Genomic DNA, 20792 nt, shown 5'->3' with positions numbered 1-20792 from the left:
CAAAGAAAACATCTAAGCTTGCAGAAACTACTAAAACTGTGTTAAGAACTGTTCAACACATTATTAAAAACAGAAAGGAAAAGTGGGAAACCATTGTAACCATTAGAGAAAGACGTAGTCGAAAAAAATCCTGAATGACCTTGATTGCCAATCACTTATCTGGTGGTTGAAAACAAATCTAAGAAAAACAACAGCAGAACTACGGGTTATGTTTAATTGTAAGAGCACTTCCACATGCACAATGCAAGGGGAACTTGTTTTCTTTTGTGAAGTGCCTAAAGATGCCATTTGTTGTCAATTGGTGCTATATAAATAAACTGAATTCAAGTGAACTCAAGGGATTGGGACTGAACATCTGCATAGCCACAAGAAAACTACTTATTAGCAAAACTAGCTGCAGAAAAAAGGTTTAGATTTGCAAGGGAGAATAAAGATTGGACTCTGGAGTGATGGAAGGAGGTCGTGTGTTTCGGTGACCCCAGATTTACCCTCTTCCAGAGAGATGGGCACATCAGAGTAAGAAGAGAGGAAGATGAAGTGATGCAACCATCATGACTAAAGACTCCTGTTCAAGTCTATGGGGGGCAGTTCTGTATTCTTAAGTTGCTGCAAATGGTCAGGTCCAAGTTTAGCCACATTGATAGGTCATCTGAACACCTGAACATACTGAATGACTAAGTTATTCCATCAACTGATTTTTTCTTCTCTAATGTCACGAGCACATTTCAAGATGACAACGACAGGATTCACTGGGCTCAAATTGTAAATAAGTGGTTCGGGGAGCATGAGATACCATTTTACACCCAGTTTGGCCTCCACAAAGTCAGGATCAAACCCCACAGAGAATCTCTGGAATGTGCAGGATGAGACTTTGCACACTGGTCTGCCTCTCCCATCATCAAAATCAGATGTTGGTTAAAAAATAATGGAAACATGCTTTGCAAGTAACCAGAAAAACATCTGATATTTACACACACACACACGAACACCCCTACACATGCACACACACACATATATATAAAACACAACTCTGGAAACTGTTTCCAAACTTATTCCAAACTGTTTCCAAGTGGATTCAGTTTGTTTTTTCTCCATTTACCCCATACCAGCTTGTTCCCACTTCCCCCATGTTTCACAATGTATCTGTGCGTGTCAAAAGTAGGCCCAGGTAAACGAATCAATACTGTATCTGCCATGACAAGCAACTTCTCCGAGACTTCGCTGTGTTGAATAGGATAATCCTGCAATGTGATCAATAAGGCAGCCTGATAGGTTTGCAGAAAGGAGGAGGTGAGAGGCAAGAACAACTCAGGAAGAAAGGTTGGACAACAAAAAGAAAGAAAAAAAAACTAAATAAGAAAAACTGTGAAAAAAATAACATTTCTAACAGTTTTACAACAGGACACAGACGGAGCATTGTATGCAAACAAAAACATCTGAACACATTTCGAAATTGAGGCAGGATTGCATGGGGACATAGGGAGCGAACTAGGGTTTTTTCGAGAGCTTATTATACAGTGTGACAGAGCGCACAGTCAATACTTTTGTCCTTGTGAAGGAAAGTTCTTTTCAAGTTGTCAAAGGTAGAACAAATTAGTCAAGAAAGTCAGCAGAGACAAGCAGTTTTATGCAGACAGGCTCTCTGCTTGATGCCACCAGTAATTAAGACAACCAGGTGTTCATTTCTCTTGTAGTTTCTCACCTCTCTGCACAACAGACTTCAAGGCAGACACGTTGTGCCATTGTCATACAGTCCCACTACATATATTTACACTGAGATGGCATAGTCGGCAACATTTCAAAATAGGAGGTTCTTTTGTCTTTCAGATAACCTGTTTTTTTAATGGAATAAGATCGTTATTAAGTAAATGAATAAATCAACATTTGGCACCATCTGCGAAAGGAATTTGGTACCAAAACCATGCCCTACAGAGGATTCACATTCCTCAACCACTTTAACAAACCAATGATCATTTATCTTTCTGTATTCCACTGATGCTCTACTGTAAGGAAATGTAGTTGCCTCCAAAAAGCTATTTACCCGTGAGAGGGTACTCACTCTTGTCCTGATCTGACAAGACAAAAGGCAAAAGACAAGAGACAAAATCTGCCAGATTCCACCAGTCAAGTGGCCCAAATGGCAACGTGAACCAAAAATAAACAAAAAAAAAAGCTTTAATCAAAGCCTCAGAAAAATGAACATAGATTACACATTAGATTTTTGAATTTAATTGATCAATACTGAAGAATATAATGAGATGCTGTGTTGTGCTTAGGTATGAAAGATGTTTATAGGTATGAAATGGAAGTGCATGGGCTAATATGACGAGTTGTAAGATACAAAATGAAGGTACGATCTGAGCACACTGAGCTTGTTCCAATAAATGCTACATAGTGAAACTTTGGGTAACACTTTATTTGAAGGGGTGTGAATAAGACTGACATGATACTTTCATAAACATGACATAGCACCTGTCATGAACATGAATAAGTCTTCATGAATATTTATGACGATTGTCATAAAGCGTCATTTGGTAAATTATGACACTTTTAATACAAAGTTGACATTATTCAAAATGCCTTTGTTATGACAACTTGACATTAACCAATAAATCATTACTGCTTAAACTTTAGCTTTAATAACATAAAGTTACCTAATTTTTAAAGTACAATCAGTAATACTTTTATAACAAATTTATATCAGTAATGATTTTGCACTGTTGTGTTTCAACAGATTACAGAAGTTGTTCAAAAGCATGCAGTCTTATCAATAAAAATCACAACATTTTAGTATTTCTCCAAACCGAAATCACTCGGACTACAATACACTTCAGGTACAATACTGGATATTCATTGTTACTACCTGAAAACCTATACAGTCAAGAAAAAGTAAAAAAAAAAAACACTATTGTGCCATGAAGGGGAAAAGCCAGGATTGTTAAAAGAAGAAAACAAGTATTTGGTTTACTTTTTTCCATAAGCCATTGATTCCCTTGTACTACAGATGGCGACGGTACGTGTGAAGCTACTGTATGTCAAAAGGATATGCATAATTGCTGTCTTGAATCTGCCTTTTTGTACTGTTTGCTTCTGCACCACTGCCACCAAGATGCGCTCCCCTACCTTACCGCACTTGACAAACACGGTGATCATAATGAGTTAAGCTCCGTGTTCCGACTCTCTTTGTTTATCGTCTCGTGTTTCGCTCCATGTTTTATGACCCATCACATGTGTTTTTTTTTCTTTCGGTGTCTTTGTTTTTCCCCTTAAAAAACATTTTGTCTCAGCAGAAGGATTAACAATGAAAGGGGGGCAAAGACAATTACACAATAATCCGAGCGCGCTGGAGAAAATACAGAGGCAGAAAAACCTAAAAAAAGAGGAAAATTTAACACACAACCTGAGGGCCCACATGGCGTGTCAAATTGTGTGATTAAATACGTGACTGCCTCTCTAGATGCAAGTGTTGAGGCGTAGAGTCTATGCCATTACTGCATGAAGTCTGCGCTCTTGCAGTGCAGAGGCACGTGGCAACACGTACAGGCACAAAAACAAGCAAACCTCTGGTATGGTATGTGTGATTAAATGCAACCTAAAAAACACCTTCACATGTGCATGCATGCATAGTAAAATGGAGCTATCTTCACAAACATACCGTCACACACACACACACACACACACACACACACACACACACACACACACACACACACACATCTCGGTTCACACTACTATCGTCTTCATCTCTCCGCTTTGTTTCCATAACAGCGATAAGCTCAGACTGTCTCTTGGCTACAGTTGAGCAGTGTGATAATTTCGCCTGCTGCAAGAAACCTCTGAAATGGAAACAGAGGCCAGTCCTTAAGACAATTTGTTTATAAATTATGCTAAAGCAATTGCACGCATGTGAAATGTGTTTGGTTTATAACACGCAAGACGGTGCAGGTAGGAATTTATGGTGAAAACACCGAATTGCATTTGGATAGGCATGTGGTGAGAAGGTCAGTCCTGTTAGGTGTTTAAAAATAGCGGTGCATGATTTTGTGAATGTGTAAGTGCACATCTTGCTGTGTGTGTTAAAACAGAGACTAAGCATAATTTTCTCACGTAAAATTTTCTCATCTAATCACATGCAAGATGCATGTGATTAGATGTATGACTCATTATCAATGTAAAGACTACTTCTGCAGCTACCTATCACATTACCTGCAAAGTCACTGGATAAGTCACCGTGTTTTTGAAGAAAAAGATTCTTTGCAATATTTCTGCTGTCTGATCTAATTGGTGCAAACATTATACTGAGAAGGTAGAATTTAAGTGGTATACAACAGGTTTACACATGTCAGAAGAAATACTGTAAGTTGTATCTAGATCTCTTATTCTCATAGATGCTGTGACATCTTGTTATTTTTAGACAAATCTGACATCAAGGTTTTTTTTGTAGTATTACCTTTACAATGTCCTATGAAAGAATTTAATTGAAAAGTAAGTTTTATCTGAGAAAGAAAGCATAACTGATTAAAAACAAGGAGACAAAGTCATTTGTCCTGGTCTTTTGTAAAGCTTATACCACATTAATTGAAGACATAGAAATTTAGTGCCAATAATCACAGGTACCATTCAAAGCCAAAATTCAAAGTTATATCATGTCCACAAAAAGTTGTGAAATGTTCTTTTTGGAAAAGATAAAACATAAAATAAATAAATAAAACTAATGGATAAAAAAATAAAATGTTTCTTCTTTAGAAAAGGAAATAAGTAATAAAATTCCATCAAATACATCCTTAAGAAGTGTATTTCTCACCCTGGCATCTGTGACCTTGAACTCCCGAAGGATGTACTGAGGCATGTTGTACTCCGCCATGGGATCTACCACGAAGTACTGATACCTGGCAGAGCGCTCTGCCGGCCAGTATTGGTGACACTTTTCCTGTAGGAACAAAAGAGTTCATCATCAGTTGAGTTAATTTTGTTTTTTACCAAGCTGTTGCTTTATTTGAATTGCAACGTAATGTAATGCTTACCCGGCCCATCTCTCTAAGTTTGGTCAACATGACTACTATAGTGGAGTTGTTCTCCCAGAGCATTCTCCAGAAGTCTTCTGTAGTCTCTGCTAGAGGGCCCTGCGTGGCGATGTATGCCCTCTGTTGCCTGTTTACAATAAAACCATCACGGAACCAGTTACATTTACCTTGTTGCGATCTCATCTCATCTGTTCGCTCCAGCTCACTCACCTGTATCCATCAATGAAGCTAGCATTGATATAGTCAGACCCTTCCAGGCCTCTGATTGGCTGCAGACAGACGCGGGTGGTCTCGTAGGGCATGATGTTGACCAGCCGGTTCTTGAACTTGTTGCAGGGAAGGTTGGCACTGATGAAGCGTGATGTATGGGCCTTGGAGTTGGCCAAACGCTGGAGGAGGAAGATGTGGGGACAGTTTAATATCGTAAGGGAAAAGTATCTTGTAAAGAGAGTGGTTGAAAACAACACACTCAAAAATGAAATTCTGACAGAACAAAAAAAAAAAAAATGGGTCGAAAAGAAAACGAGAAAATGATAGAAGGAAAAGGCCGTAGCCATGCTAGTTAGAAATAAAGGTAAAAAAATGAGATACTAAGAGAGAAAAGAGGAGAATTGGGAAAAGATTAAATGTAAAAAAAGGAGAGAAAAACAGGCGGATAAAGAGCCTAAAATATCAAAGAAAGAAGGTAATAAAGCAGAGCCAATCTTAACCGAGTCTTTCACCCATGCTTTAGCGACAATGGCCCAACTTCAAAGGGATATTATTTATTCAAAAAACTGAAGGAAATTCAAAAACTTTGTCCTTATTTGCAACTTATAAGGTCCCGCTGGGTCAGATGCAAAGAGTGAAAATGCGCTGCACATCCTGACTAACAAGCCTCCGCATCAAGTGTGTATGAAACAGAAACTCCTCTAAAAGTGGGTCACTAGTGCCTTTGATAACACCAGCCTAGTATGTGTGCATAAAAGATGGGGATGTTCAGTAAAGAAACACACACACACACATATCACAAAGTGATCAAAACAAAAAAGTGGTGCTGCTGCATCAACAGAAGAACCCCAGAGGGACTTTGGGGGTCAGCAATTTCCTATAATCGCCCCCCACCCCCGACGCGCTTCGATATCTCAACAAAGAGCATTTGTGTCATGCCTGCTTGCTTGTTAGCCAGCAAACCGCATACAGCATTGTCAGTCAGCATAGAGACAGTTTTTAACAAAGAAAAGTATAGCGTCGAAGATACAAGCAGCCCGAGGAGAACAAATAAAACAGAACAGGCATGTTCATGTAGACTGAAGCATTTGAACTTCTGTGGGTGCTGGTCTTTCAAAGCAAACTGACAGGAAGTGGACAAAGAGTTGGGGGGGGAAGGTATGCAGCAAAGGTCCCACGTTCGGGGACCGAGAACGGCTTCACAGAGGACCGTAGCCTCTATCTGCTCTACTAATACACTACATGACACCCCACAAATAGGGAATTCAAATATAATTTATTTACTTAAAGACAAGCCAAAATATGTAAAGAAAACTGAATTGGCAAATCACTATCCTGCAATGAGGAGTATGTTTCATATTTTTATATGTGAGCATTGTTCTGTCTTTACATTCACTTGCTCTTTAATACTTACTTTTGTCTTATAGCTTGAACTCTATCTTGGATTTTTATTACTCCTCTTTCTTGCCTCCACCTCTTTTTACATTTTTTATTAAATGTGTTTTTTACATAACCACCTAAAGGGAGTCAAACTATATAGAGTTAGACCCATAAAAATACCAGACCATGCACAGCAATATGACCCAGACCTACAAGTCAGTAAACCAGAAACATACCTTCTAGTCATGGTTGCCAGCTCTTTTTTTCTATAAAGTTGGCCAGATAAGCTGAATGTGTTCTGCACGCATTAGCGATGTTGAGGCATTTGTCTCAATATTTATTTACTCTTTCAGCTGTTTGCATGAGTTGCTGGATTACCAATAAGCTGATTTGCTGCCTTCTATGCAGCAGCCATGTAGATTCAACCTCTCCACAAAAAGTAAAGCACATTCAAAAAGTTTAAATGGTTTGAGAAATGTAAGCAGCGTCACTTTTTTTTTTTAAATCCAGCCCCAAAACTTGACTCCTAAAACCATGCTCCAACAATCAGCAGCTCAATTAAAAAGCAGCCAAAGCATTTGCAAAATTATAGCATTCGATGCATATGAATCCCACACCACTTTAAAAATGAACAAAAATTTTTAACAATTCATTTCCTGAGCTTGAAATGTAATAAAAAAATAAAAATAAAAATGCACATTCACTTGCATTGTGGAGGTCAAGAAGGGGTCTGCCTGACTTGAAAAACTTTCCAAGAGAAAACTAGTCATACTGCCAGAAAGGGAAATTAAAGCCCTGGCTGACAGCTAAAGACGTTCCGAAAGATTTAACAGACTCTGAGGTGCTGAAGGTGTGCAAAGAATCTGCCGTGTGCAGACGGCTGCATAAAAATAACCATCATGAGCACAAAACCGAATTGCAACCTTCAGAATCTCTTTCAGAAACATCTAAAAAGCCAGACACATTTATTAGAAATTAGGCCTTTTCTAACTATGGAAACCCACAATCCTGGCAAAAAAAAACAAAAAAAAAACTTGTGGTAACTGTCAGTAGCAGAATCTGAATAAAACAGACGTATTTAGCAACGAGAACAAGGAAAAATGTCATAATATAATAAATATTTTAATTATGAGTTTATAATCAAACAGAATTCATTAATTATTTCCCACTTCATTGTGGGCTGCTTTTTGTTTTTTGAGTTTTTCATGTAAATTCGCTAAAAATGAAAAGAGAACCTTTGTCTTCGTGTTTGCATCCCGGTCCCAATTAAAACTCAGCTGTTGAACTGAAAAGAATATTTTCTGTTTAATTAGAGTGAATCTCAATAGCCTGCTAGCTCTTTTTCTGTATGTTTTGAAACTTCTGTACTGAATTTTGCTGAATACTTTCAGCAAGCAGATTATGTGCACAGAAAGCTTCATGCTCAGACTTATTAGTTATGCACATACAGCAAAGTGATTGCCTGACAGCTCTCCCACCAAAAAATGACTTCTTTCCGAATTATTCTCTCTGCTCAACTTCTGTGAAGTCCTCCAGACTTAGCTAAACTCACAACCAAACTGCATCCAGTGTGAGAGTTCTAACATGGCTTTCTACAAATCCTTATAATGCACCAGCATTTGTAAGATAAGACCAACTTGGAAAAAAAAAAAGTCTTTATAAAAATTCCCTGTAGTCCACCTCAATTACTTCAGGCTTTTATCTATCCTTTTTTTTATAACTATCAAAATCTTGTTTTACCAGCGGTAATGTAGATGTTATTAAACATCTTAAACCTGTTTTGTTTCCATTAAGTAACTGACAGCTGCAAATTCTGGCTCGAAGGTTTGGCTCCAGCCACCAGAGTCATTGTCTATTAAAGCGAAGGTATTATGTGTTTTACAGGCATATTGTGCCATTTTATAGCACAATCAAAGTAATTATGTTACATTCAGTCATTAAGAAAATACTGGCTATATAAAAAGCATCTTAAAAGAAATTTGACAATGGATCATAGCCGTGATGCCTTAAAATTGGCCTCTGTTTCTTTAAGAACCTCCTGCCCTTTCCGTCACTCCAACTTCAGCACATCATCACCACAGTGCATCTCCATGCAGTCCATTGATGCAGTTCATAACCCGGATTAGGGTCAGTGTTTTGGGCAGTTGAATTAAAAATAGAGGAACTGCCCACATCTCTTTTACACCAAATGTTAGAGGCGTCGCCTTGAAAGCAGGTTAATTAGATGATCGTTAAACCATTTAGTACCTTGAATTCCAGCTCCATGCCGGTGACGTGCTCGCCGCTTTCCACCTGGGCCAGCTTCTGGATGTAGGAGTACAGGCTGCGAGCAGCCACCTCCGTGTTCCCGCAGGCCACCGCCTCCAGCAGCGCGTCGTGGATGAAGCTGTACTGGTCCTCTGTCTGCACCATGTAGTTGCGCTGCGAGCGCATCAGCGTCACATGGCCGTAGATGTCGACCGTCTTCTCGTGCTTGATGCGCTCGAGCATTGCGTCGATTACTATAAAGCAGCCCGTCCTGCCGACGCCGGCACTGAAGTGGAAGGAAGAATATAAAGACAGGTTAATATATTTCGAATCCGTGGTTTAATGCTCTTGGTGAATTGTGGTGCTAAACATAATTCCAATACAAAGAGCTGTTGTAGTTAAAATAATCGAATTAGAGTAAGGAAAAAAAAAAAATCACTTTCTTGATGAAAGAGGGAATACAAAAAGGATACAAAATACTAAATATAATACAACATGAGGAAAGTGATGGAGACTCGGCATGGCAAGCTGTCACATTTCAGATTTATTGTGCAGTGCTTTGGACTCACTGAAACCTTTTTATCTTGACAAAAAGGAAGGTTTCAATTTGAATAAGCCATTAGAGAAATATAGCTGATATAAGGAGGAAGAGCTAAGGAGTGAAAAGGGAGAGAAAAAAAGGCAGGGAAGGATTTCCATGAGACATTTGACAGAAAGAGGAAAAATAAAAACAGTTGGGGGAAAATAAGAGCATATAAAATGATGCAGCAGAGAAGAATAATGAAACAAATATCAGGAGAGCATAAAAAATGGAGTGTGAGCTTGGATGAAGTCTGTTATGTAATGTATTATAAAATATGTATAGGATGGAGCTCTGCCAATCTGTTTGATGGGTGTATATGAAAGACATAAAAATTAATTAAGTGAAAAAAGAAAAGGTAGAACAGAGGCACATTATTCAGCAAGCGCAGAGGCTACTTTAAATTTCTCTTAAATTTCAACCATCTCATTTTGGGATTCCTGTGCAGATTAAAATAATTTGCATTGCAGATCATATTCTAATACTAGAAAATGATTAATGACCTGCAGTGAGCAATGATGGGTCCAGCATCAGGTGGGTTGCACGTCTTCACCCTACGGAGGAAGGCTAGGAAGGGGGTTGGGTACTCCGGCACGCCGTGGTCAGGCCACGCTGTAAACTGGAACTGACGAACTTCCCGTTTCTCACTCGAGCCATTCTGCAAACAAAAAAAAAAAAAAAAACAAGCAACAGAGATTAATATTCTTAATACTCTTGTTAATATTTTCTTCTTGTTCTCAATGAGAAAATATTTTGTGCTTTTTGTCCTCTTCAATGAGATCTAGGTCACCTCTAATGTGACATCCTAAATGATCACTTTCCATGATAGTGATTATAAAATAAGGAGGAAAAACAAAGAGGACTTTCAGCTACTCAGCCCTGATGCAGGAGAACACAGAGTTTTACAACCTTCATCCCAATACACACGCACTGTACAAAACCAGAATACACAACAGGAAACACATCGCTTTTCAAAAACTTGACTAATTTATTTTCACAAAATGTGCTTACAAACATTAATGGTGACAGTTTAAATAAGTCAAATCATCACACAATAAGAAACTGTGGCGCTAACAAAAAAAGAAATGTCCTGACTTGCATTGCTAACTGTTACTCTGAAGCGACTTGGTTAACATAAATCAGCTTCCAGTCTAGTGATTTCCTTTGCTGATTTTCGTAAACTTTACTAAATCTCAGGTATTAGTTTATAGACATCTCGCTGGACTATAAGTGAACATGCAGCCAACATTTGTTTTCTAATTTCTATTTTTACACACTTATCTGTCAGCTTGCACCCTAAAATCAACTCTTAAAACAAACACTCAAAATTACTAGTCGGACCTGGAGAAAGGGTGTTTTTCTGCTATGAGACTGACAAAAAGAATGAAAAATTAAATATGCTTTAGATCTCCTCTCTCTTTACTCACATAAGATCCTCTAATAGAGGGACTGTTTGCTTTTCACTGCAGCGCTTCTGGTTTTCCTGACAGAGGGAAATTTTACTTGCTGAATAAATGAATAAATGAGTGTGGTAATTAAAAGCAAACTGACCCAGTTCCTTTACCCCTTATTTTTTTCCTAATATTTCCTGATGCATTGCAGTTGAGGTCGGCAACATGAATGTGACTCGTTTCTGGCTTCCTGGTTTTTCTTTAAAATTACATTTCTTTTCCAAAGGATTTGTCAGCAGACACAATTCTGTGTCACTGTAGGACACGTTTATACAGATATCCAGTAGCTGGCTGTGTGTGTGCATGGTTGCCTGCCTCTGCTACCTTATACATTACAAAAAGATCCACCAAAGTGGGAACTGCTGAGTGAGATATCACAGCGACGGCTCAATATTGCAGGAAAGGAGAGGACAGATAGGAAAAGGAGTGTACCGGTGGGTTAGATAGCAGCTCAGAGAAGCAGAATTTAAATGGATTTAAAGCTGGCTGCTTGAACTCTAAGGCTCCTGATGTTTTCCTATCTGTGCAGTCCGCTGTCATTCATTGTTCCCCTTGCGATATGGCCTAAAAGGTCAGTTTGATGCCATGTGGTAAGAGAAAAATTCAGAAATGTTCTAATCTGTCTGCAACAATCTTGGCCTTTCCAGTTTCACTTTAAGCCACCTTGTAATAATAAGTCTTTTTAATGGTTATTTCTCTATTTTTATGTGTGTTAAAGTGGATGTTGTTGCATGAGAGCCTATGTCTGCGTAAGGGATCAAATTTCAGCTGTGTACAAGTGTGTGCTAGTGTGTGAGGGACATGACGCGTGTTTGAGCTCGTGAGCGAGTGTAAGAGAGGGTCTTTGTGCACACACAGAGAAGCATGAGAGCTGTCTGCCAATTATGTATATTGAGTTTCTCTCCTGCTCACTTTACCTAAGTGCTCCAATTTGGCAGATGCACATAAACAGATGATCTATTGAGGAGAGACGGAGCTAAACAAGGTAAAAGGGGTGGATTGGGAAGACAGCGTAGACAAAGGGGGGTTTTCTAAAAGAATATTGGCACCGAACAGAAAACAGCCCAGGGTTTATAGGCCTTATTGAGGTTCTCTGTATAAATTTTGTATCTTTGTTTTTATTCATGCTGTGTCCAGAGACCTTTATTCAATATTCAGACTTTGAATTTCATGGATTTCATCCACTTCATTCTGTGTGATAGGGTATATACGATTTTTACTTTTTTTTTGCATCATCAATGCGGAGTATAACGTACTTCATATATTTAGTTTTTTTTTACCTTTTTTTTTTTTTTAGCAAAAACATATGAAGTAGCAACCCCAATGGCTATATCTATATTGCTAAATACAAATTTGAAGCTACGTCAATAAAATGTTACTGATTTTATGCAATTTTTTAATTTCAAATCAAAAATGGAAAATTCTATGTTCATCATACTCAAACATTTAGTTTTGTTAATTTTGATGATTATGACTTACCGCTATTACTTATGATGAACAATTAAATTTTTTACATAAATGTAACAAAAACCATGACTTTAATAGTTGTCAACCAGTAAGCCACAAATGGTTGTTGCCTAAAGAAGGTTGTTTTTCACATACTGCTGCATCAGAAGAAATTTATGGAAAGTTAAGTGGAAAGCGTGATGGAAAAGGGTGCACAACATGATTAACCTTTGAGAGGTTTGTGAAACCTAGTCAAGACATTGGAGGAGATTCACAAGGCCTGAACTACGGCTGAGTAGTTCATGCCGTAAATGAACGGCATGAACTACTCTATTGCTCTAGTGTCTCTATTGCCAACACACTCCAGTTGAATCTCTTGCATGAAGCCACTGACAAACCACAGGCAACAGAACAGGTACTGGGATGTTGGTATATCGACGGTTTAGGGAAAACTCCTCGGAAAAATCCACAACACCTAAAGCTGTAAATAAAACTAAGAATAGAAGGAGCAATTGTCACTACTAAAACTAGCGCTGCTAGTTAGTATCAATATGACAGACAGAAATAGCGGTCAAAACTAGGATATGTGCAAAGTTGCATCAGCTGAGGCTCCTGCACAGTATCTGTTTGACAAGAGATATCCTCTTACCTTGTGGAGGGAGAACGTGCGGACACAGAAAGTAGCCAGCTCTATTGTATCCAACAGGGTTACTTGGGTCATGCCATAGGTTTCCGTGCCTCGACTTGGCCAGTACTGGTCACACTTAATCTGAGAGAAAGAAAAGTGAGGAGAAAACAAAGGTTGATGGACAGATGGAGGTGTCTGCCGCAGTGTGTCCATTCCGTATATATAAAAGTTCATCTTGGGTTGACGTCACAGGCAAAAATGAGGCAGAGGGAGATAAAATATAAATTCACTCAAATATAATATGCTAGTGCAGCACTCATAAAGCAAGGCCTCCTGTGGATCAAAAACACCAGGGAGCGGTGACAAACACCAGGGAAGCTATCTAATGCACTTCTGAGAAAAAGCGCCAACGTACATGGAAACGAATATGACAATCACAGCAGCTCATCTATTCCTAAATCCCAAAAGCATTTAAAATACTAGCGTCTCACCTAAAGCTTGGTAAGCGTGAGGTCTGTTGGAATAGATCCTACTCAGATTTCTTATTATGACGGAAGGCATTAGTTGTATTTTCTTGCCCAGTGGGAGTATCATATATCTGAAACCACTACTGCAGATCCCCACCGACCATCAGGCCGCCTAATAAAGATTCATCCAGTTAAGGGGCGCGATGCATCTGCAAACGTCTGATGAGATGTGACAGCTAGTGAAGGAGATGTGCTGCTGCTCTCCAGCTTTCGCTCCCATTTCCTGCTGGAGCTGACACTCAAGTTCCACTGCCCGCTAATCCTGATCACGTTTGACAGGAGAGGAATGCGCATGTCGGGACGGCGGCTAGGTAAACAACTGAAAAGGGGATGGAGGGAAAGGAGAATGAGCGGAGACACCTGGGGTGAGTGAGTTTGATGTTGACACGGGTTTGAGTTGACAGGATGAAACATTGCAGTTGGCTTTTTGACATTTAGCCCAAACCTTCGTAGAGTAGGATATTATCACTGTCGATTCAGAAGCGTAACAAGTATTCAAGCCTCTTTTTATTTTTTTTTTTAGGGAAAAGTAACAACGCAGCGTGGGGAAAATACTTCATTACACAGAGAAGTCTTGCATTGAAAATCATGACTGAAAGGACAGAGGGGCAAAATGTACTCATTAAAATGTACTTGTCAGGGAACTGGAAGATATGACATTATTATGCATTACATTGGTGGGATATTATTATTTATCCCTGGATTTGTTGGCAGAATCTGTATATTAAAGCTTGTTGTGTTCCAAAGCTGAATACGTGTGTATACATTTTTGCTATTTTAATGCATGATCTACATTTTTTTCATCTTTTAAGTAATGAGAAACCTGTTGCGTAACTGCACTGGGCCAAACAAAAATGACTAAAAAAAGAAACACCTTACTATGATGCATCTAATACATGCCAAGTTTCTCTCTATGGTAACTTTTCCTCCAACTTCCACCATTAACAGATGGTGGTGGGAGGTTCCGGTCCCGCATTCTGCAAAAGGCGCTAGAACACTCTGTTGCTTAAAATAAAATGATAACTTCCTGCACTACTCAGTAAGAGCGCAACTACTTGCTTAGATATAACCACGATATAGCTATAATATTAACCAAAATGCAGTATTGACTACAAATAAAATTAATCTTTCAGTAGTTTCCTAACATGACTTGGGATTTTGCTCAGTTCTTTCCTTGTCAGCTAAATTGACTTAAACTAAAATGTAAAGTTCATTGCCATTTAGCCAGATAATGCTAAAAGAAACAAATATCTTCTACAGTAGAATGGCAGGTTCTACTGTCTTCTAAATGTCTTGCCTATTTAAAAGACTGGCTAAGAGAAATTTGTCTTTATCGTGCCATATTTAAACACAGGAATCAGGAATTTGTGGATGAAATTCAAAGCTAAAACAGCTTAGAAGGGTGGATTGTTAAAAAGTTACATTTATTTTACAGAAATTATGATCGGCGCCTTAGTCATTTCCTAGTGTTTTCCACTGGACATAAAAAAAGACGTTTAAGTCTTCACCTTGTTCGTGGTTGTGGAGGCTGCTGGGTAATAATAACCATGTTTTTTTTTTAAACCTATTCTCTTGAGACTTTGCCCTGACCAGAACATGAGAGAGCAACAGGTAAAAACTAAGCTGAACTGATTTACCCGTGACTTCTCTTCCAGCCGGGTCATCATCACAACAGTTGCTGTTCTCTGTTCCCACACCATCCTCCAGAAGTCCCCGAACGTTTCTGGTAATGGACCCTGGGTGGCAATGTAAGCATTCTGTTTCCTGTAGCCATCAATGTAGTTGGCATTGATGTAGTCACTGCCCGTTATGCCTGGATGGAAAAAAGAGAAGACAAAGAGAGATCAAAAAACAGAAAGTGGTGCCTAATTTCCAAGCTCAATTTATTAGCCTTGCTTTGCTCCTTATTAGCATCGCTTGTTTTGTGTCATCTGCCACAACAACTCCCAGTTTTCACATTCAGTGACAGCTACCAAGCCAATTAAACCGCATGTGTGAAAGTAAGAAATAATTGACTTGAAGAAGGAAAAACAAACAAAATAGTTTGTTTTTTTTATATTAAAATATGTAGAGCCAGTTTCACAACCCCTCGAACCTCAAGATATGCAAAACAAACAAAAAAAACTGTTTTTCCGTTTTAGCAACCAAAAACCCTCAAACAATCATTAACAGATACCTGTATTCCTTTTTCATTGTTTGTTTTTTATGACTGTAGCACCTGTGGATTTAATTAGAAACCTCAGATTCGATGCTCAGGAATAAGACATGATCTGAGCCGTAACACCTCGTCTCTAATCAATGTAGACATAAGAGAACCCCTTCTACATCGCTTCTAGAGAAGATGAGTAATGTTTTAGTAAGTATGACAGTCTGCACATGGTCCTGTCATGTTTAGTAAAAATCCTGTATATAAAGATTGTGTGTCACTAAGCTGAAGGTGTTACCCCAAGCCTTTTTGAGGGCTCACAAAAGAATTGTTTATTTAACTTGTGAAATGTTTGAAGCAAGACAAAATAATGTGGTGCGAGTTAGTCTAACAGTGACAATGATGAGACCTAACGACATCAATGTTTATTCGGCTAACTTCCACATCGCTCCGGTTTGCTATGAAACTCTGGCGAGACGGCATCTGTGTCAGAGAGACGCGTCTCTCTGGCTGACGTCTTTGCGCTCAAGCAGCAAACAATAAAACACTCGACTGGGCTAATATAAGAGATGAGACGTGCCGAGGACAAGAACCAGAGGGAGAATGAGTAGAATCCTAAAAAAAGAAGAAAAAAATGATAAAAGTCAACGAGATGGAGGAGGAAGAAAATGTTAGGAAAGCAAAAAAAACAAAAAAAAGAAAGAAAGAAAGAAATGCAATTAAAAAGGGTACCACGTTGTAAAATTTGACTGTGCAGCCTTGGCTTTAGTCATAGCTAAGCGAACAGAGAATGGTGGCTTGCATGGATTGTTCTGCTGCGACTAATAGCAAAATCACTGCAGTGTAAAATAGAAATTTCAGACTTGATTAATTTATGTATTTATGGATGAGGCATTCTTCTTCTCTCGGTTAATTTTGCTATTCATGCTGTTGCACTGTCAAATTGGCCTGACTACTCCATGATATTGAAATCAAGTCCAAGCAGCTAGCTCAGATGAAAGGGGGGGGGAAAGAGGACTCTGGAGTTTGGCTTTACAGTGAACAATTCAGTGGTCCCCTGGTGATGCAGAGCCAGAACAACGTCAGCAGTGAAGGGTTAGTACCTCTGACAATGTCCCTTAAGATTTAGGAGTCAGAGGGAGAGATTCTCTGGCTCTCAGATTGGAAGAACTCAGTGTCTATGACCAGTTAGAGGGAAGCCATGAGCAGTGGGTTGATCTGATGAGACAAATGGGATGTTGCAAACACTGGTTTAAGTCCGGGATCCCTTTGAGAGTGAGAAGTGATGGCAGGCCGAAGTGATGAGCTGAAACAAGTCTCTGTAATTTGCTTACATAAACTGCTTAGATGCAACAAAGCAAGTCGAACTAAAGCAAATCCTCAAGTTTACAGTGTGATTCCAACAGGGTCCTTAATAATTCAAAACAATACTTGTAAAACAAATCTTATCTTTGTTGTCCTCATGCAGGCTAAAACTATAGTTGATATTTTCTCCTTTTTTTTTATTAGACAGAGAAAGTCATCTTTGTCTCATCTAGTTTTATACAGACAAAACTGAGTCTGCCTCCACAGTTCCCCGCTACACTAATCAAACCCTCTTTTCAAATTACAGTCACAAACTTCAAAGGATTTTATTCTGAGTTTATGTAATGGAATGACATAAAATAGTGCATAAATTTTGAAAGGCCCTAGCAGCTTTATAAAACGAGAAACTGACATTTTGCCTGTTTTCTTTGAAATACAGCTTAAGCTCAGAGCTCAGTCAGATGGATGGAGAGTATATGAACGTAAATTTTCTCAATTGGGTATAAGCCTCGGCTCTGACTGGGCCGTTTTAGCACAAACACAGCTTTTAATCTGAGCCATGTGAGTAAAGCTCTGGCTGTGTGTACATCTGTTGTCCTGCTGGAAGGTGGACCTCCACACCATTAAAGCCTTTAGCAGCGTTCAAGAAGTTTGCCATGCTTTCTAGTCCCATTTACCCTCCATTAACTCTGACATGATTCCCTATCCATGCTGAAGGAAAGGATCACCACAGCATAATACTGCCACCACCATATGCCAGCAGTGTTTATGTTAAATGTCATCTAATTTTAGACCCAGGTTTAATTTTTTTTCCCAGTTTACAACTATATAGTAATGTGTGTGTCTGTGGCAGTGAAACAAAACAAAACTTGTGACATGACAAAATGTGAAAAAGGTAAAGCTACAGTGCCTTGTACCAAAGTACATTGAGCTGACACAACTTGGTATACAATACGCTCATAGAGTCAAGGAGTGACAGATTTGCTTAGCCATTAAGCTTCAGTATTGTGGTTTTGTGTGGATTAATTTTTAATTATTCTCTATTCGATATAGCAGTAGGTCTTTGTGTCACCTAATTTGAGACCCAAAGCGTAATCTGCCTGTAGATGCGCTCCTCTCAAAAGTGGTGAGTGCAGGGAGAGCTGGCGAGTCTTACCTTCGATGGGAGCCAAGATGACTCGGGAGTGGTCGTAGGCGATGACGTTGGCGTAACGATTTTTAGGCTTGTTCACCTCCAGGTTGGAGTGCTCCCAGGTGAACTGCTGGCCTGGATCAATAGACTGATAGGAGGCAGAGATAGCAGAAACATGCACAAATAAAGAAGTAATCACAGGAGCCGTGAGAGGAGCTGAGCTATAACAATACAGCATCGGTGGCGCAAAGACGAAAGAGACACCGAGGAGGCGATTTCACTTAAAGAAAAACATCCTGCTATGTTGAACGTCTGCTTTCTGACTGCTTGAAATAAAGCAGCTGCTGAAGTAGCAGGTGCACAGTGACAAATAACCGTATTGATCAAGGTAGCATCTCTTCCGCTATGATGGAGGGGACAAGGCTGGACCGAATACCTCTTTGAAATACAAGAATTCACAATAAATCTTTCTGTGGCTTATCAGAAAAATTAAGCATCTCATTACATCTGGTTTGTATGGCATCTAGTAAATGTTTGGTGTAGAGATGGAGGGTTAAATTATAATTTCAACAGGGACTGGAGGGAAAGACTGAGGCCAAACTGCATATAATTATCATAGTGACAAGATTCTACTGCGTTTGAGCCACAGTTTGTATTTATGCCTGGTTTCTACCCCATATATTCTCTCCACACAGCTTCCTTATCCTGACCTCCTAATTAGGGGTGTAGCAATGTGACAATGTTTCTAGGCAAAATGAAGTATGTCTGAGTCCTGTTGCTGCCAGCATGTGACTTTGTCTAGCGAAGTGTACTATTGCGGATTTGCTTGAGAGTCTTATTTCATGATAAGAAACGTGGAACTTATTGAGATGTGTGCCGCATTGTGGGCACTTGGTAGAAGAAAGAAACAGTGACAGATAAGATTCAACTATTAGCCACTAATGACACTGAAGCTGGCATCTGATTCGTAGCGTCCTTTCTGCACTGTAATGCGATCAGTTATAGTACTGGTTGTAATGTTCTTCACATTGACATCATTTTCAGGAGGCTGACATTTCCTCATTAAAAATCTGTTTTTATTTTAAATGGGTCTTCTGTAACGTCCAAATTGTCTAACAAACTGAAATAGTGGGTTGGCATCAGCTGTAGGCCATTATTATAAAATTAAAATTAACACAAAATTATAAGTCGTATACGAGTGGTATATATCTTTCTGTCTGAAATAAATCCATAACTTACTTAAATAAATCAACTTTTTATGGCATTCTAATTTATTTAAATTGGTTTATAATCCACATTACATTAATCTACACTTACAACAAGTTCTTTAAAATAAAGTTATGTGAGGCTTTTACTTCATTCAAAACAGGTTTTTAGATTTCCAAATAATGTGGCTGAAAATCTTGCCAAGTTTCCTTCTAAGGAACGCAATATTGCATGTTACCTTATTATAAGATCTGGATGTGCCATAAATGTCTTTACCAAGGTGGTACATTTTATAAAAGACTCTTTATGACATCCATTTTTCTCTTCATGCTCTCCCAGAAATGCAGATATCTCTTCTGTTCATACTATTGCTTTACTATTTACTCTTATTTCTGCAATGTGCCTATCCGTTGTGAAAGATTTTCCAATTACACACATTTTGCCTGAAAACTGTGAGGATATCTATGCTTTATATGTTTCTATTAAAGAGTCACATAAAGGAAACAAATAACATAAATGTCCAAAAACGGTATGAAATAAAATCCAATTTGCCCAGTAAAGCTATAATTTTCCTGTCTTCTTCCTAATCTGTGATATGGTGCCTATCAGTGGACGGCAGCCCCTGCCGAGAAGAGAAGCCTTGCATTCCCTAGCGTAGCTCCTGAGAGTATCCTCAGGATCTGCAGGTGAAAGCGTTGTTGTCTTTTCATCGCTGCTCCTACATCCGATTATCTCCTCCTTATCTCCATTCCCCTGCTGTGATGCCTTGCTCTGCCTCCTCTCAGTGAGTCTTCATCATTAACCAAACCTTTCCACCTCATCTCTCTCTCTCTCTCTCTCTCTTTGCGCTCCACTCTCCCCCCTCTTCTTCTCCCTCCTCTCTTACATACAGCCTGGCTAAAACCCAATCAGTCAAAGCCCCTACAGAGCTGCGCTTGGCAAGCCAGGGCACAGGAAAGAACGGCCATTCATCAAGAAAATAACAAAATTAAAATTACACTTCTCTATTTAATTTGGCCATTTATTTTTCCTGGGGGGGCAGTTGTTTGAGGATGGGCGGGCGGACAGTGAGAGAGGGGAAAAAGGACAGAGATCAGCCGCTGTCTGGAGGCTCTTTCTCAAAACAGAGTAATTAGAACTTGTAGCGTCAACCCTGGCACTATTTCTCTTGTTTTTTTTCCCCCCTCCCCAGCGGAAAGCACAAACTCATCCCATTTGGTATACAGTCCAAATGCCGGGCTCTTGAATAATAGATACCCAAGAAATGCTGGACTGCTATGAGAAGTCATTATCCACCAACATCCACCAGCAGGCATGATGACGACAATCTATGCCTCTGTACCGGCTTTATACTTTAAGCTGGCGGGCAATGAGGCGTCAGGCTCTGTGATTTAGGAATGGTGAGTAGAGAATATTGCTTGTATGCAAACGAGAGCTGATTCAGCGCTCCTGATTTCTAATCAACTCTGGTGTCATTTATAACCGCAGCCGACTCACAGCTCAGACAGCT

General features: G+C 39.2%; 1 protein-coding gene across 15 annotated transcripts in view; it reads right to left on the bottom strand.

Moving 5' to 3' along the window:
* Positions 1-20792, bottom strand: part of ptprsa (protein tyrosine phosphatase receptor type Sa) — a 244556-nt gene that overhangs the window by 9621 nt on the left and 214143 nt on the right. For all 15 annotated transcript variants that reach the window (XM_008406777.3, XM_081606230.1, XM_081606231.1 and 12 more), the window contains 8 exons: positions 18101-18224; positions 15131-15306; positions 12988-13107; positions 9945-10099; positions 8862-9147; positions 5235-5413; positions 5025-5151; positions 4805-4930 (listed from right to left, as the gene is read on the bottom strand). In XM_008406777.3, the coding sequence (XP_008404999.2) occupies positions 4805-4930; positions 5025-5151; positions 5235-5413; positions 8862-9147; positions 9945-10099; positions 12988-13107; positions 15131-15306; positions 18101-18224 (1293 nt within the window). The remainder of the gene's footprint in view (positions 1-4804; positions 4931-5024; positions 5152-5234; positions 5414-8861; positions 9148-9944; positions 10100-12987; positions 13108-15130; positions 15307-18100; positions 18225-20792) is intronic.

This window comes from Poecilia reticulata, chromosome 4 (genome assembly GCF_904066995.2).
Source record: "Poecilia reticulata chromosome 4, P_reticulata-male-v2, whole genome shotgun sequence".
NCBI classification, from domain to species: domain Eukaryota; kingdom Metazoa; phylum Chordata; class Actinopteri; order Cyprinodontiformes; family Poeciliidae; genus Poecilia; species Poecilia reticulata.
Note: the sequence above shows the minus strand (reverse complement) of the source record. Positions and strands in the feature narration are given on the sequence as shown.